The sequence below is a fragment of the Natator depressus genome, chromosome 17, assembly GCF_965152275.1.
Source record: "Natator depressus isolate rNatDep1 chromosome 17, rNatDep2.hap1, whole genome shotgun sequence".
Lineage (NCBI taxonomy): Eukaryota > Metazoa > Chordata > Testudines > Cheloniidae > Natator > Natator depressus.
This window is the reverse complement of record NC_134250.1, coordinates 6,543,327-6,561,514: the sequence shown is the minus strand read 5'-3', so window position 1 is coordinate 6,561,514 and position 18,188 is coordinate 6,543,327. Positions and strand designations below refer to the sequence as shown.

Here is an 18,188-nt window from a genome sequence, read left to right as displayed (position 1 = left end):
GATGTTTCCAGCATCTGATTGGATCATAATTACACTAATGATGATGGTGTTCTGTGTTTAAAAGGAAAGCCTTAAAGAACACTTGGAATTCAGATGTAAAAAATGCTTCATATAACAAACAAACAAAAAAATCTCACTTCCCTTTATTAAAATATATCCAGATATTAGAACTGTTTCTTATTACTTTGAGGAAAAGTACCATTATGCGGTAATATTAAAGTTGCCAATAGGTGTCAGTTTCTCCCTACATGATGGACATAACAGGTTCCTAGCATTCACTAAATAGAACTTCATGGAAACAGGCTTTGAATTAAGGCTTTTGTTGTTGTTCCTTTTCATACCTTATAGAATCAAGGTACAACTTTAGCTTTGTTTTGCACAGGGGTTCAAAAATTGAAACTTTCCAGGAGGTGTTTTGGTAATTTCCGCTTCATTTTTTAAAAAAGATATTAAGTTCTGATTATTCTCAAGAGAAAACAGGAGTTGATGAAAATTTTTTGTTTCCAAAAGTTAATAGACTGGTTGTATTAAACTACAAAAAAGTACTCCACAGTATTCAGCACAGGAACATCTCTATTCCTGATGTCAAAAAATAATGCAGCTGACAACAAAGACTGTTATGTAATATTAAACCAAAACACTGATTTGATTGAAAAGTGCCTGAGAAAATAATGTTTTGTTTCTAGAAAGAAAAAAATGAAGCAGCCAAAACCCCTGAATCCCTATCTAGTAGCTTCATTTTGATTTTTGATATTGTTGTATGTGCATACAGTATATACACACCTATTACCCACTTACATTATGGTTTCTTTAGATTGAACTTGAATTTTTAAAACCATGACTGTATTTTTAATAAAAGGTAAGCTGGGGTGGGGATTTTGGTTATCCATTTTAAACCTACTGAATAAATAAGCTCTTATACTTTGCTGCTTTGCTCAAAACCAGAAATGTGATTATCTAGATTATTTAGTGTAGCTTGTAGCGGTGTTGGTCGTAGGATGTTAGAGAGACAAAGTGGGTGAAGTAATATCTTTTGTTGGACCACTTTCTGCTTGTCTCTCTCACCAACCGAAGTTGGTCCAATAAAAGATATCACCGCACCCAAATTGTCTCTAACTGAATTACTCGCTCATTAAGAATATGTGTGGTAGCAATTTGTCATATTTCAGCTTCAATTGTACTACAAAACTATAAATTATTTGGAAATGGCAAACATTACTAAGCCGTTGGATGCCCCAAACATTGCTTTAATTTTCACTGCATTTTCAGTACTGGAGTAGCAGGGCTATTTTGTCATGAAGAGTGAAGATAAAAATAGAGCTTTTGTGAATGTTTACTGAGCTATGGGAAATCAAAATTTTTGAAACCGCAGTACAAAAAGGATTTTTCTCCAAATGTAATTTATTTATAATAAATCCATACTCCATACATTTTTAGATTTTAATGTGATATTCATAAAGTTTTTCACATCCTCTGTTCTAGCTGAATGGACCTTTTTGGTGCTCTGCTATTTGTTTATATACCGCAAGTTGAACTGAGAACTCTGAAATGGGACTTAGAAGCTCTTTTCTCTTAATGGTGAATATGCTGATTATAGCGGATATAGTGCCTTGCCATGTTTTAAGGCCACAGAACAGTTTCAGTTATAATCTTCAGTTTTCACATGCACTCAAGTCCCAGAACCATTTTTGGGCCTGACACTTTTGGCAGTTAGGTGTCTAAGTAACTTACCCCTTCATAAAATAGCTAAACCACACTGTTAAATAAAAGACAACAGAAAACATGGCTAAAATTTTGGAACTTGCTTTGGAGAAGGTCCACAATGAGGACTAGCACCTTGGTTGGTTTGAGGGGAAAAATAAACATGTATTGTTGGAAAATCGCTAATGAGAATGCACAATGGGTATTTAAGAACATAATGAAGGCCTGCCTCCTTTTGGACGTGACTGGACATTGTCCAGTCCTTTAATCAATGAAGGCTGAGTTAAGGATAACATACTGCTAGGATAATTTGGATGAGTGAGATTCACATTGAAAAGCACACAGCATAATCATTTACCAAAAAGACAAATAATTTACCCCAAAAAGGAAAAAAGTATGCTTTAACATCAGGGATAGAACTAAGTCATTAGCGTGGGGGGGGAGAATGGTATGTCTAGTCATTTTCGGGTTTCCCTGCAGTTTCACTGTATACTATAATATTTTATGCAGTCTACATTTTGATTTTAAAATAACATGTTTCTGACCCCTATTATGAGCAGTGCCTCGCAGGGGGTGCAGCCCAGGAAAGGATGGGGCTGGGCAGAGGTTGGCTTTAAGCCACCTTTGCATTTTCTGAATTGGAGCAGCTGTGCACTGCAGTGTTCCAGCCACACCTTTTTGTGTCACTGGCCTCCCCACTTGTATGCCTCTACACTGGGGGCTGGTGGAGTGAGGACAGTGTAGGGCTGCCGAGAGAATCTCCCTTTACTAGGGAAATTCCTAGTAAAGGGATCCAGCTGTGGTGGTCCAGCTGTGTTTGGGCTCCTTTTTGCTGAAGGAGAGGAGGCAGAAAGGGGCTAGAACACAGACCCGAATTAGAACTATTCTCTGTCTGTCTGAAGATGCTGCTGTCGTAATGTAAACCAATAAAAATTGCCTCCTGCTCAAGAGCAGCAGCTGCAAATGTGGGAAATCACCCGTTTAAATGCCAATATCATTAAGCAGAAGCAACATGCGTTATCTTTTTTTATTTTTTTTTTTAAATTAAATGCAGAACACACAATTAAGATCACAGCGTCAGGAATTCAAAAGTTAAGGTTCTACAGGCTATGTTAATGCAGCCGTGTTGCATACACGTGGTATGCCTGGTTTTGTGGTTGAATATGTAGCTTACTATAGTGTTGTAATAAACGTCCCATAGAATATTCAGGATCTGCAACGTGTTCGTGCGGCTGTTGGAACATTAGGTTCTGCGTTTCCTGACTTCTTTGTGAGGCTAACTGTGCCAGTTTAATATTGCATTCGTATGGGAGGTTTTTCTGCATTTAGTGAGATGAAAATGCAATGATTGAATTGAGTGGAAGAGAGACAACCAGTTTTATTTTAAGCTTTCATAATAAATACTCATTTTACAGGTGCCCATATCTCTGTATGTCAATTTAAGTCCGGTGTTTAAACTCGCATGGAAAATATATTGTGGGTAATCATGGAAAAATAACTTGAATGTCCATATCTGGTATATACAATTATCGACACTGTGAGAGGTATTCCTACTTCTACCTCTGTTAGCTAAGTAAAGGCACACTTTCAATTTGCAAAGAATTCATGTCTGTAACTTTCCAATGGCATTCCACTCTCCACTGTGCCTACATTTGCAGCCAAGTCAGCTTCATCAAGAGAAGGCCTGCATCATGGAAGGAAAAAAAAAAAAAGAATGAATCCAGGGATGGCTGCAAGTTCACTGTTTTTGGAGTATTTCCTTGTAGCCCAGCCCACTGAACTCATTTGGCTCTTGCACTGAAAATTTGTTCCTTTTGCTAGGTGTGAATGCTGAGGTGCAGATTTTAGATCGTTGGACTTGTACTCTGGTACAAATCAGTTTTGCTTCAGAGCCTTTCTCTTTGAATATTGCACGTGACTGCAGGATCAAAACCTGGCATTCACAATGATGTGGAAGCTTTTTTTTTTTTTTTTTTTTGTCTTCGTAAAGAATAAATGTGAAATAACTGTTCTTCATTGATTTGTGTGCCATCAATGCTCCTGCAACTGCCCCTCCAAAAGTGCTCAGTTTAACATTGATGATTACAAAGATGGCCTTATGGATACTTTACTCTCTATAAAGAACCTCCTCCCTCCCTCTGAAAAGAGATGAATACATATAACATCATACATGTGGCATCATCTTTGCATCCAGTAACTGGTGCCTGCTCAGTCTCTCTTTCCCTTCTACTCCTCATATTGATATATTCACAATCCATTATTCTCCAGAGATGAAGACAGTTATTGCAGCCATTATCTGGCACCACATTTCTATTGATGCTGTACAGCTAGCCCCTTAAGAGGTAATTTTCCAAAGAGTTCAGCCAGTGTACTTCATAGCCCTTAGAAGCCAGGAAGATTTTTGTGTAACCGTGGGGCTAAAATTGTACAATATGTACTGAATACCTTTCTATCCGGCTAATAGAATAAAAATGGACACTCTGCAATTGATTATTCTAATCTGTGAATTTGTGGGTTGTATTGTTTGTTGTAGGTATTCATGTTCAGGAAATGATGTGTTGGTTTCAACCTGCCAGAGGCCAGGTCACCTAGGTTTCTTTTGTGAATTTGGTAGAATTCCTCTTCCCTGATGGGCAAACGGGGAGCAGCCTCTTTGCTACAAAACAGGACTGTTAGATGTCTCGTGAAAGAATTAAAAATTTAAAGTACTTTTTGGAAGAGAGTGACTCTCGTGCATTTCTTGCATTCCTTTCACTTCTGAATCAAAATTGGTAGAGATTGCTACTTCTAATTGTCTGATCTGGTGGAATGGTATAGTGTATGGTACGAATCCAGATTGCAACAAACCACCTTATAATTTCCTTCTTTAGAATGCTCTACTCTTATTCAGTTTTCTTTGACTATCTAGAAATGCTGCCACCATGTAACTTGTTGACACATTGCTTAAGCATTGGTATGTGGACTCAACAAACAGTTTAAACCTGAGCATTATTAAAAGTCTTTCTGTTGGTTGGCTACCTGTACTTATGGCAGCAGGAAAACTTTGTTCTAGGTTAAGAGATCTGAGTTTCAAGTGAGCAGAAAGTTCTATGTTCCAAATTTATTTCTTGAGCATTAAAGAGCATATACTTTGCCTGGGACAAGTCCACTGGAGTAGTAGTTCTGCTACTTTCACATCTATGAACAAATGTTCAAGATAGATTTGTCTCAATTGTGACTGCTTTACATGAGAAATGCTAAAAAGCAATAGGGTGATTAATGCTGGAGGATCGTTTACAAGGGATCTTATGCTGCATCTGGGAATCTGAGCTATCCTACCACCAAGATAATTATTCTACTCTTTTTAGAAGGCCTAGAAGACATACTGCAAGAATTATAGAGTCTTAATCTTCTATCAGTGTTAGTCAGTTTATAGGATAGTACAGTGAAGTATAGATACAGTTGGGAAAAGACTTGCATAAAGACAAAAGGGCAATTTGTAAATCCAGGTTTATCAGCTAAACTGTTCTTTGCAAATTTAAAAGTAATGTATAAAAGATGAGGTGCTGTCTGTAATGTATAAAATACCAGGTGCTGTTATACTGCTATCCCAAGCATTGGAATACAAAATATGAAACCTAAAAACAATAGCATCTTACTCACAGTGGCATGCTCGTGAACTGCAACCAACAAAATTAAATTATACATACCCTCAAATTGCCTGGGGCCCGGGGGGGAAGGCATAACAAAGCTTTACATGCACTATAGTGTTCTGAAGGCTGCCAAATTTGTGCTCTGGTGAAGTAGCACGTGTAACAAATGTTAAAGGCCAGGGTCCTCTATGGTGAAATCTCTTGACACTTGTCCTGGAGAGCTCGACTCAAAGGACCAACAGCAAAATAATCTTAACAGCTGTGATGGAATTCAAGGGAAGAGGAGGTCTCTATGTGAGTTGGGTAGTTCAAAATGACAACAATTCTGATCCTCCAGTGAGCTTGGCATGGGTGCACTCTGCACCCATGCAGGTTCAGGGGTCTGTCTACACAAAGGTCATTGTAGTATTGGCAAAAATAGTGAGGAGTCCTTGTGGCACCTTAGACTTAGAAATTTATTTGGGCATAAGCTTTTGTGGGCTAAAATCCACTTCATCAGATTTCATGGGCTAAAACCCATGCATCTGATGAAGTGGGTTTTAGCCCATGAAAGCTTATGCTCAAATAAATTTGTTAGTCTCTAAGATGCCACAAGGACTCCTCGTTGTTTTGTCTGATACAGACTAACATGGCTACCACTCTGAAGTTGTAGTGTTGGTGTATGTGTGAGAATAACACACACTGACTGAGAATCTTATGCTAGAATGGGAAAGAAGAGGGCATAACTAGCAGTAGTGGATGTACTCCTTCATCTTCTTTCTGGGCTTATGTTTTGATAGTGATAGTTTATAAAAGAAAAAAGAAGGCTGTAGATGCTGAGCACGGTTTCACAGTGAGGGGTGTCCTGCCTGCTTGCTCTTTTGCTTGATTGTATGGGTGATATTTAAACAGAAGGAAGTGTAAGAACAATAGATGATCTCAGTAAAGTATGTGACAGTATGAAAGTAATAACATTTATATAGGGCCTTTCATCTAGAAGGATCCCAAAGGAATTTATAAACAATATTGCTTTATAAAAAATATAAACAAATAGATTTGGTTTGCCTCATGATGCTAAAAAAAACCCCCCTAAACAAACAAGAAATATTAGACAAAACAACTTATATGATTTGTTTTCTTTGGAATAAACAATGCTCCTGCAACAACAGTATCACTATCTATTATTTACTTTCTCTCCCCTTTCTGTGCTCTCTGAAAGAAGCTATTGTCTATTGGCTCAGTCTCTTGTCATTTAGCCTTTTTATCTGGCCAGTTTAGGTTGCACAGTTCTTTAAGAAAGGAATCTTGTAATTTTATATGATTGTGAAGTGCTACATATGCTATAGGATTCTAGAAAAATTAATACATTGATATAAATAATATAGACTATATAAAGATGCTTAAATAACTGAAATGAGGCCACTTCCAGAGTGGATTATTGTAGTTAGCTATTTAATAGTGCACAACAATGCTACTTAACAGATCTTGGTGTTGGAAAAGGAGCATACCTTGTATAATTGCTACAAGACAAATATTTTCAGATAATAGAATTATTCATTTTGGAATTTGGCCAGGAAATCCGGTTAAAAAACCCTGTTCGTGAGAAAGTGCCTAGACATCTTTAATGCCCCCAAGAACCAGAATACCTACATGCAGAAACCTGTATTCCTGGCAGAAGAGTGCTCTCTAGCAACAGGCAGGGGCACTTGTTCAAAATGGATACTAAGGGATGTTCACCACTTCCTAAATCACAAGCAAATTTTCTGTAGCGTGTAAATAATCCTTGGAGGTCTCCTGTGCACGTACTGACCAGTCTTGACCCTGGTTATCTTATCAGCTCTGACTTGATCTCAACCCAATGTCATATGGCAGTGTCAAGTCCAAACAAATGCAGTTTAATTCACAGTTTGTGATTAGAGACTGACTGATGCTGTATAGGGAACCTTTCTAGTAGTACTAGTCATACTCCTGTGTTGTATAAAGACTAAGACAAAGGTAGCCTGAAATGAAATTGTTCAATGCCAGTATGAAATCCTCACTCTTATGAGGATATAAAGTGTGGAACATCCATTAAAAGGAGGAAGAATGTCTATTATCATTATTTGAGGAGAATCCTTTCTATTAAGAACAAAGGAGGGGGGAGGAAGAAGAGGGAAGGGGGAAGTTAGAGAGAACCTGGGAAAGGAAGGCAGTAAACATTATGAGTAAGAGGAGATTTTTATAGTATGGTCACATAAAAAGGATTGGCGAGGGCAACTTACTGAATAGGCTTTCACTGGAAACCAGAAACCAGGGCTAGATGGTGGAGACAAAGGACAAAGACTGATAGATGTCAATTCTAGACATTTTTAAAGACTATAAAATGGATGTAGATACAGAGTCCCTAGAGTATGCCATAAAAGAAAGAACATACCCAGGGTGTCTTGAGATAACCCTGTGGGCTCAGTCTGAAGGAAGACTATGATGTTGACATGCACAATTCCGTTCTTTTCCTCCTTAAAGTTTTATTCTGTTACACATAAATCTGAAACCGTTTTAACAGCATATCCGCTTACATTGCATGTAGAAAGGAGACAGAAGGGCACGTACCCTTTCTCTGTACGTGGAGCCATACTTAATGGTCAAAGTGCCATTTGTACTTTTTATATAAAAATAAGTGGCTGTGGCCATTAGAAATACCCGATCTTCTCAAGACAAATAAACTTGAGTTCCAATTTATGTTTAACTCCAAAGGCTGCTGTGAGAGAGCTCTATTCAGCACTCTTGACTCAGTGATTTTGGAAAGAGTGTGGTATGAGTAAGAAGTTGCTGAAGAGGAAGCAAAATAAGCTATTACAGGCTTAATTACAAGAAGCCCTTGACTGATTAGCACTGGAATATTGCCCCGCCAAATATATACAAGAATTTTTCCATGCAGTGTTGTCCCTCTTATTACCAAGGTGTGCATGCTCAAAAGGAGTTAGGCTCCTAACTCCTGTTGATTTCAAGAGACGAGGCGGGTGAGGTAATATCTTTTATTGGACCAGCTTGTGTTGGTGAGAGAGACACTCCTTCTCCCTCTATCCCCTTTTCCCACTACCTGTTAGGGAAAAGTCCTGGAACTTAACAGAAAATTATCTCTGCTGTCCTAAGAAAGTATGAATGACCATACTGGGTCAGACTGATGGTCCATCTAGTTTACTTCCCTGTCTTCTGACAGTAGCTGGCTCCAGGTGCTTCAGAGGAAATAAACAAAACAACATTTATCGAGTGATCCATCCACTGTTGTCCAGTCCCAGCCTCTGGCAATCAAAGGTTTAGGGACATCCGGAGGATAGGGTTGTGTCCCTGACCATTTTGGCTAATAGCCACTGATGGACCTATCCTCCATGAACTTATCTAATTCTTTATTGAACCCAGTTACACTTTTGGCCTTCACAACATCCCTGGCAATGAGTTCCATGGGTTCATTGTGCGTTATGTGAAGAAGTACTTTTTTTATGTTTGTTTTAAACCCTCTGCCTATTAATTTAACTCTGGTTCTTGCATTATGTGAAGGGGTAAATAAAACTTCTCTATTCGCTTTTTCCACAGCATTTATGATTTTAGAATAATAGAAATGTAGGACTGGAGGGGACCGCAGTAGATCATCTAGTCCAGTCCTGTGCACTTCTTATAGACCACTTTTTATAGACCTCTATCATATCCCCACTTAGCCATCTTTTTTCTAAGCTGAAAAGCCCCAGTCTTTTTAATCTCTCTTCATATGGAAGCTGTTCCATACCTCTAGTCATTTTTGTTGCTCTTCTCTGTATTTTTACCGATTCTAATATATCTCTCTCTTTAGATGGGGAGCTAGAACTGCACATAGTATTCAAGGTGTGGAGCTTGCCATAGATTTATATAGTGGCATGATGATATTTTCCATCTTTTTATCTATCCCTTTCCTAATGGTACCTACCATGCAGTTAGCTTTTTAAACTGCTGCTGCATGTTCTGTAGGATGACACAAGCATTAAGGGTAAATCTGGAAAGCCCCATTGGTTTAATTCCTATTATATTGTATGTGACTTAATTCAAAATGGCCCTGTTTCCCCACCCACTGATTGTTTAAAAGCTGAATGGGTGGAGAGGTAGGTTTTGCTCTTTCTCCTCTGACCACCCTCCCTCTATTCATGCTACTGTTACTGGAGCTAGAAGAGGACCTTTTAAAATACATTTTAAGTAAAGGGGAAAGTTCCTTCTGGGAATGGAAGAGCTTAGCTTTCTTCAGGAGCCGAAAACAACAGGGTGATGGAGTGGGAGTTTGTGGGTTGCCATCATGAGAAGAAGAGGTGACCACATTTATTGTGCGCATATGGATATGAAACTGTGAATGCCAGTAGTCCTATAAGAGTTCAGGGTTTTGTATAGCACAGGACTATTGAGAAATAATACAACTCATACCTCTTTCCTTCTCGTCACTCAATGTGTGCAGGGATTTCATAATTGCTTAGAGGTTTACAGAACTGTATTGGTTTAATGAGCATTCTTGTACTATGGCTGAGGTCACTCCATTTCCAGTAAAATCAAATGTACAAATTCAGTGTAACAGTAAGAAGACTAAAACCAGCTTTGAGTTAAATTATTACTGTGTGCTTATTTTGAACTTACATTTTAAAATAATGCAGTTCAGTAATAAAAACAACAACAACTTTGCATGTATATAGCCCTTTTTGCTGAAGACCTTTACAAGCATTAATGAATTTGGCCTTTGTTACCATTGAGAGGTAGGTTAGTATTATTTCCATTTTACCGATGGGAAGAATGAGGCATGGAGAGATTAGGTGATTTGCCCAGGTTAGCACAGGAAATCTGCAGCACAGCTGAGAATAGAGCCCTACTCCTAAATGGAGATTTTTAAAATCTCAGTTAGAATCTTTTCCTTAACCACAGACTGCAAACTCATTTCTTTTCTGTGTGTATTAATTTATGTAGAGAGAGAGAGAGTAATTTGTATTTTAGAAATATTTAAATTAGCCTCTATGTGCTCACCTTTAATATTGGGGGGTGTGTGTTTGTGTGTGTGTGTGTGTGTTAATCTTCTCAGTAAAGCCTGTTATAAGACGCAGTGTTGCTAAGTACTTGTATGATTTGCTGTACTTTTGGAAGGACTTTCCCTTTGTGATCTTCTCTTGGATGACCTCTTGATACCTTCATTGAAACTTGGAAACGTTGGTCTTCTTGACAGTTAGCACGGCTTTCTCATTATGTTCATTTTCATTGTAAACATGAAAGAACTGCTGTCGTTATTGCTTAGAATAGATTTTTCTTCAGTTGTTTTGAAGTTTAGTAGAAGTAGAAGTTAATCTTTAAGAGAGTCGTGCTTAGAATGATTGGATAGCAAAGCCTGACAGGTCACGCTGTTTGTCTTTACATTTGCCGAGTAGATGATGATCTGCTGACTCCAGCTGTAAGTGTTTTTTTGGATAGCAGAAAAACAATTGGCTTTTCTTCCCATAAAATATAACCCTTTGTTTATTCTTATGGGGCAGGAAGATTCCAAAACACATGGAGTCACAAAGGAAAGAAGTGAAAAGTATTGCTTTCTTTTTTTTTACACTCTCTTTTTTTTCTTAATTGAGAGAAGAGAGTTTAGTACTGAGTTGAATTGCTGACTTCAATGGAGGTCATTATTGGAACTGACTAATTTGCAAGTAGAAATGTATTAAGTTGACCAAATCTAATTCTCATAGTGTACTGCCTGTAACATAAAGTTACAGTTAATAAAAACACCTGCTACTAGAGATACTCTAAATTTTTTGGTTTCAGAGTAGCAGCCGTGTTAGTCTGTATTCACAAAAAGAAAAAGAAGTACTTGTGGCACCTTAGAGACTAACCAATTTATTTGAGCATAAGCTTTCGTGAGCTACAGCTCACTTCATCGGAGTGAATGCATCCGATGAAGTGAGCTGTAGCTCACGAAAGCTTATGCTCAAATAAATTGGTTAGTCTCTAAGGTGCCACAAGTACTTCTTTTTCTTTTTTCTAAATTTTCTGTATAGACTCATTTCAACCAACGGAATGAGGCTTTTTGTGTTTCCTTACCGTCTTCAGTTCATTCAAATGATCAGTAACCGCTTTTTTTTTCTCAAAAGAGAATTTGTCTTTTTAAATTGCTTACTTTTTGCCAGGTTTATGCATTTTTTGCTATCAGTTAATATCAGTTTTGTTATCAGGTTAATATCAGTTTGTTCTTTGGTATCTACCCCACAGTAGTTGTGGGTTTTGGGAAGCCCAGATGGCCGATTACAAAACACCGTAAAGATGTATGAGACAAATTTTAACACTTAACATCTTTTTGTGGATATCTGTATGAGGGATGGGGGGAGGATTCCAAGGACCTGCACGTCTTTACTGAACCAGATAGCAATTGTACAAGCTGAAGCTGAGGTCAGCATTCAGTCCTTCCTGGTTTATAATAATAATGTCATCGGAAGAACACATTTGTATTTACAACCTTAAGAAGGATTTTTGCATTCTTTCATTAAGAGGCTCTGGCTGCCCACATTTTATGCACTTTCAGAGTGCAGTAACAATTGTGGCATCTTACTCTGCTTTCATTTTCCTTCCTGAGATCAAGAAGGTGAAAAGGCATCTTACAAAATGCTCACTTGGTTTTGCTTTCCTGGCTTGAGACGGGTTTAGTGGGATGAATTGCTGCTATTTCTGTTACCATGGCTTCATGACCTTTGAAATGGCTTATTAAGATTTTTTGAATTTTATAGTACTCCCACCTCTACTCCAAAAAATAGATACTGGGCATGATTTAACTCATGCAGCATGACTAGTCTAATATCCACTTCTACATGTGTCCAGAAAGAATGATCTTCAAATACATATTTTAGTCTCTCTCATAAATATATACATGTATGTAAGTGAGATTTTAAAATCTCGCATTTTGCACATTAAAATAAGTTTAATCAGTGTCTGCTAATCAATTGTTTTAAATCTCCTTCAGCACTGCACAGTCTAGACAATAATGGCATAGGAAAATGTTTGGCCTTTGTCCTCACTAAAAGTGCTGGCCAAGTGGCTGTTCAAGAAGCAAATGATTACAGCTAGTATGAAAAGGATGGTTTACTAGGATCATTCTTATCTGTAGTTCCCATCAACCTTAGACGAGGAATAGATTTACTTGTTCTTATTGTAGTTAAATGATCAGTATACAAGAATTTGACCCATGAAATAAATGGGTTAAATAGAAGTGTAGCTATATTTAGCTTCCTCTTTGTATGTCACTTCTCCACTGCTATATTCTGCAAGTCCTTCCATTCCCTTTTGTTGCTAAATGTGTGTACTATTCTAAAATGCTGTTTGACCCCAGTCTACCCTTTATGATTTGGATTAACCAAAACTCCAGTAAATGACAGAGGCATATCTAAACATTTTAAATGCATTGTTTTGTTTACCTTTTATCTTGGTCAACTAATAAGAGAGAAATACTCTAAATTGACATAGTGTAAATGATCTTCAGAAAGATAATAGAGAAAAATATGGATGATTAATCCTTTGATAGGATCCATGCTTTATACACTGCCTATGATATTTCTTCTTAAAATTATGTATAGTTTTTGTATTTTGTACCCCCCTCCCAAAATAGTTAACATGAATAATTTTCCCGTAGCCAACCATGCCAACATTTAGATGCTGTTTTAGGTAGTACTGACCTCAATCCAGCAAATAAGGCTATTCATATGGTTAAAGGTACTTTACTGGCTCAGGATCTTATTGCACTAGCCTTTCACATTTAGTCACCCAGAATCAAATCATGCATCAGGCCCCAATTCTGCAAATAACTGGTGGAATTACTTATATCTATATGAAATTCCATTGATGTTAGTGGCACAATGCATTGGGGTTCGGATCTGCACAGGCATATCTGTTTGCAGGATTGGAGCCCTAAATGGTAAGGAAAAATGTTACATTATTTGTGGTGTTGTAGTGGGATATGATTGGACTTCATAGTATTATGTGTTCGGCATCTATATAGAAAGAGACAGTCCCTGCCCCGAGGAACTTACAATCTAAAATGACCAAAAAAGACCCAGGGAAGAACAGGCCACAGTATACAGCAAACTGGTCAGAGTGCAATAGGAAGAGCGCAGCCTTTAGTTCCAGATTTTTTTTCCTTTATGCTTTTTCATTTAGGTTTTATTCTTTCTTATTTCCTCTGTCAAATTGTTCTAAAACTTGTCTTTATTTTTTATTTTAATCCTGCTTTTGTTTATAATTAACGCTAGCATTTTCTATATTTTGTTAACTTTTGACTCTTTCTGTTCGTTACATTTAGCACCCCTATCTAGTTTGTTAATTCTAAACGTTGGCAACTTTAATATATATATATATATTTAACCCTCACCTTTTCAAATATTCAAGGGGATCTTTAACTTTAGCTGCTTTTTAACACTGTTATTTTCTGTGGTGTATTGTTTTTAACTTTTAATCTTAGCCTTATGCATATCTATTTTAAAATTTTAAGACTTTGTGTATCTGCAAATGCACCTATTTTCCTTGATAACACAGACCGTGAATAACAGGTTAGACCAAGTGTGGTCTAAGTATATTTGATCCTACCTCAGTGCAGGGGCTGGACTAGATGACCTCTCGAGTCCCTCCCAGCCCTATATATCTATGATTCTATAAGCGGCGGGAAGTTTTTAGTATGAAGCTAACTGGAGTTCTGATGCCGAGCTTGAGTCAGTGAAGGGGATGACGAGTGAACAGTTTTGCAGGAAGAAAGCACAGTTTTGTAAACACACCCCAAAGCAAGCACACAGTTTGTCATGATAGGCAGTCTGCTTAAAAGGGACTCAGTACTGGGATAGAAGAAATGTTGCAAGCCAAGACTAAAATGCGTTGATAAAGCTGGGCAAGGGAAGCTTACACATCCCCTCTTCTGTACTGTTCATGATTGGGGTCAATGCTGTTAAAGCTCTCCCTTTCATGAATACTTACATATGGGCTTAATTTAATACATTGTGAGTAGTCCCAATGACTTAATGGAACTACCTGCGGGGTGAAATTGCAAGTTGACGTGAATGGGAGTTTTGCCATTGATTTTAATGGGGTGAGGATTTCACTCAAAGTGGGTAAAGTTAAGTACCCACATAAGTCTTTGTGAGAGGTGACCTGTAAACACACATACTTCTATTAAAAACAAACAAAACCCACCCACAGACACCTAACGTGATTTTGACCTTATTGCAGTTATTGATCACCAGCAGGCATTCAGTGAAGTGAACTTAATCATAGTGTAAATATATAGAATTGCTTGGGTCACAATGTGGAGAAATCTACTTTTCAAAGTACTGAAAACCCCAGTAACTTAAATTAAAAGTTAATATCTCATGCAGTTTTGAGTGATGGGTTTCTTAAAGTTGTAAAATCTATTCTCCACTCCCAGCCTTTTAAAAAAGAAACTCAAACATAAGGAAAAATTAGCATTTACCATTAATTAACTAACTGTTAATAACATGGCTCATCTAGCCACAATCTTATCTTCAGCTACAAAAATGTAAGCATTTGCTGAGAGATATTAGCAATTGAAAGCTCTTTGTTTAGGCTTTTTGTTTTCTTGGCAATAAGTAAAATTCTTTGTAAGAAGTCATTAAGATATTTCTCAGTGCTGCCTTTTGAAAATTTTCAGGCTGCTATCCTTGTCCGGGGCCAAACATGAATCCCATTGCTCTTGGGAGTCGTTGGCTTGCTTATGCAGAAAATAAGGTAAGGAATAGCTTAAATTTTAAATATTTTCTGTAGTAGAGAAGCCAGAATGATTTTACCTAAACCACAGGAACAGACTTGTTTAAAAAAAAGAAAAAAAAGGCTGCAGCCTTTAAAAGGACATTGACAAATGATGGTTGGCCAAAAATTACACCTACCAGCTGTGTTTTGTTTGCAGTTATATCATCCTTCTACTCTATGTACCATATTCAACTGTGTGAGCTTACAGGGCCTGGATATACAAGAATAGTACAGGCAGAAAAAGGAGAGTTTTCAATCCATGATTGCATCATATAGCCTGCTCAGCAATTAACACCTTAAAAATTGTGTTCAGTTCTTTGAACTATAACTCGCAACACCCCTGTAAGACAGATGTATGCCTATTTTACAATTAGGGGAAACTGAGTCACAAAGTGGCCCAAGGATTTGTCTAAGACCACACAGCAAGTGAGTGGGTAGAGTGGGGATTAGAACTCAAAAGTTCCTGGCTGCCTGCCTCCAGGCTCAATCCATTAGACCACAGCTGTCTTCGAGAATGTAAAATATTGAATTAGTTCTGATTATTTTCAGAGTCAAAGAGAAGAAAAATTAGATGCCAAGGAAAGTAATTAGCACTCTTTTTACCCGGTGTAGTCCTAAAAGATCATTGCGAATTTAAAACAAGATGTGTTTGAAAACTTCACCTTCAGTTACCAGAGTATGGTTTGTATTTTAAAATGGAAGCACTTACCTTTTTCATGCTCACCCTTGGTTACATTCCTGTGACAGGAATAGCTGCTTGTAAGAACTGAGCCAAAGGCTATCAGAGAGGCAGCTTTTATTAATTTGCCTGCTGTTATACCTCTGTCCAAATTTAGGTCTGCCTCTTGATGAAACACCACACCCATCGGTCAGCTACAGTGTTGTTCAATTTACAGACTGATCTGTAAGTTTTGCAAATGCTGCTGTAGCAATATTTAAACAAAGTATGAAAATAAATAGATCAAAAGGGAACTTCAGCTACTGATGTGTCCCTCGGATACATTGCCTGTTGCCCTTCTTCAGTTGAATTTTTACTTTTTTACCCATTTTAATAGAATTACGAAGAGGCATTTTCAGGAGAAGATATAGTTTAGGGTGATTTTTATCCTTTTTTCCTCTTTCTTTCAACAAAAATGATAGAAGGGAGCAAATAGAGAGTCGACATTTTCTATGCAGCAACAATAAATATCAGTGACTCATTTGCCATTTTATTTAACTGGCAGTCTTTGTTAATTGTTTGATAGGGGCTAAAGGTGTCCTGTTTTGGTCTATTAATAATAAAACAAAAGCAGTCTAGAAGCAATGCAATTGCAGACATATTAAATCTCTACAAAGCCCAAAGAATTAGAAATGTGTATGTAGCAAACTTTTTTCTTTTGTCATTTTTCTGCTTGCTGGAGTCTGTATAATAAAAAAAAAAAAAAAGGAGTGGAGGGGAAAGCCACATCCAAATTCTTAGGATGTCAAATATTTAAAGTTACATAGACATCGCTAAAGCCGTTGATTATATTTATTTAAATTTATTTGCGGTAATGCTGCCAGACCCAAAATTCCACCATTTCAAAGTTTATGAATTCTTAGGGACTACTCATCTTGTAATTGAAAACCAAAGCTGAGCTTGCGACAGTCTGGGTGGCACCCAGAAGATTATAAAAAGGGGTTAAGTGTCTCAGCAGGGCTTTTTGCTATTTGTATGAAAAAACACGCCACTGTACATGATAAATAAGAGCTATGCTAATGGGTTACGGGGTTGTATAGTTTAATAATAGTGACTTGCTGGCTGTCTTTCTCCTCGCAGCTGATCCGGTGCCATCAGTCCCGTGGTGGAGCCTGTGGAGACAACATTCAGTCTTACACTGCCACAGTCATTAGTGCTGCCAAAGTGAGTACATCAGCAACCGCTGGAAGAAGTTATCGTGTGCAGTGATTATTGGATTCCCTCGCTGAACTGTATTGAGATTCCCCCCCGCCCCTTCGAATTCACAAAACAGAAAAGAATCTAAGAAAGGTGCTGGAATTGCTTTAATAATAATAAAACCAAATATAGGGGCCAGATCCTGCACGTTTCTGAGCAGCCATTGCTCAGCGCTTCTCAGTAGTCACTCAGCGCCATTCACGATTGGGCTTTTTTATCTCAAACCTTTAGTCACACTACCAGCTCTTGCTCATGTGAGCATTCTCAGTTAAATCTACTCAAGCAGGACTGATACTCCGTTTATAAACACAGCCGTGCCTGGTGCTTTGTGGATATAGTTGCTCCAGTACTATATTTTTACTGTATTTCCTGGGTGAGAAAATTCTACTTGAAGGATAGAAGAGTTAATTAATTATAAACTTACTACCAGAGCTGGCCGAATTTATTTCGGCAAATAGTTTATTCGCTGGTATGATTTGTCAAATAGTTTTGCCTGGAAAAAATGAGGGGATGAAATTCTAAAACCATAGAAATATTTCATTTCAACATTTTCAAAATTAAACATTTTGACTTTGTTCAGAAAAAAATATTTGTTTGGAATTTTAGCTAGATTTATCAACCCCTGACCCCCAAGTTTTCATAAAAAAACCCAAGCCCCCCTCCCCCCCCCTCTGAAAACTAAACATTTCAAGTTAAAGGAAATGTTTTGTTAGACCTGGAATGGATTTTTTTGTTTTGTTTTTCACTGGAAAGAAAAACCTAAAAAACTGTTGATACAAACCGAATTATTTTTCAGATTTTTTGAGTTCAGCCACCGAACTAAAAAATCAGTTATTTACCCAGCTCCAGTTATTATAACCTTCAAAAAAGCCTCTCAGTGTTAATAATAATGTTTACATTTAGATACCAGTGCCTATGGTTTGCTTAGTCGGAACAGCGTTCCTCTGTGTGTTTGGAAGCCTCTGAGTTTTCATGGAAAAATCTCAGGCAAGCCAAAAGAGCATGCATTTTTTTCCTGGAGATTTTACCTCTCACATTTGGCAAAGTCAGTTCTTTTTCACACACACACACAAAAGTGAGCTTCAGTGTTGGCTGGCAAACTTCATGCTGATTACAAGCTTTTCTTATAACCACAAGCCTTGTGATTTGTGAAATACACAACAAAACAGTTCTAATCATAGGGATTACAAAGAGAA

General features: G+C 37.6%; 1 protein-coding gene across 9 annotated transcripts in view; it reads left to right on the top strand.

Annotated features, from left to right (window-relative positions):
- BCAS3 (BCAS3 microtubule associated cell migration factor) overlaps nucleotides 1–18,188 on the top strand; it is a 489,647-nt gene that overhangs the window by 81,149 nt on the left and 390,310 nt on the right. For all 9 annotated transcript variants that reach the window (XM_074974373.1, XM_074974376.1, XM_074974372.1 and 6 more), the window contains 2 exons: nucleotides 14,980–15,056; nucleotides 16,876–16,959. In XM_074974373.1, the coding sequence (XP_074830474.1) occupies nucleotides 14,980–15,056; nucleotides 16,876–16,959 (161 nt within the window). The remainder of the gene's footprint in view (nucleotides 1–14,979; nucleotides 15,057–16,875; nucleotides 16,960–18,188) is intronic.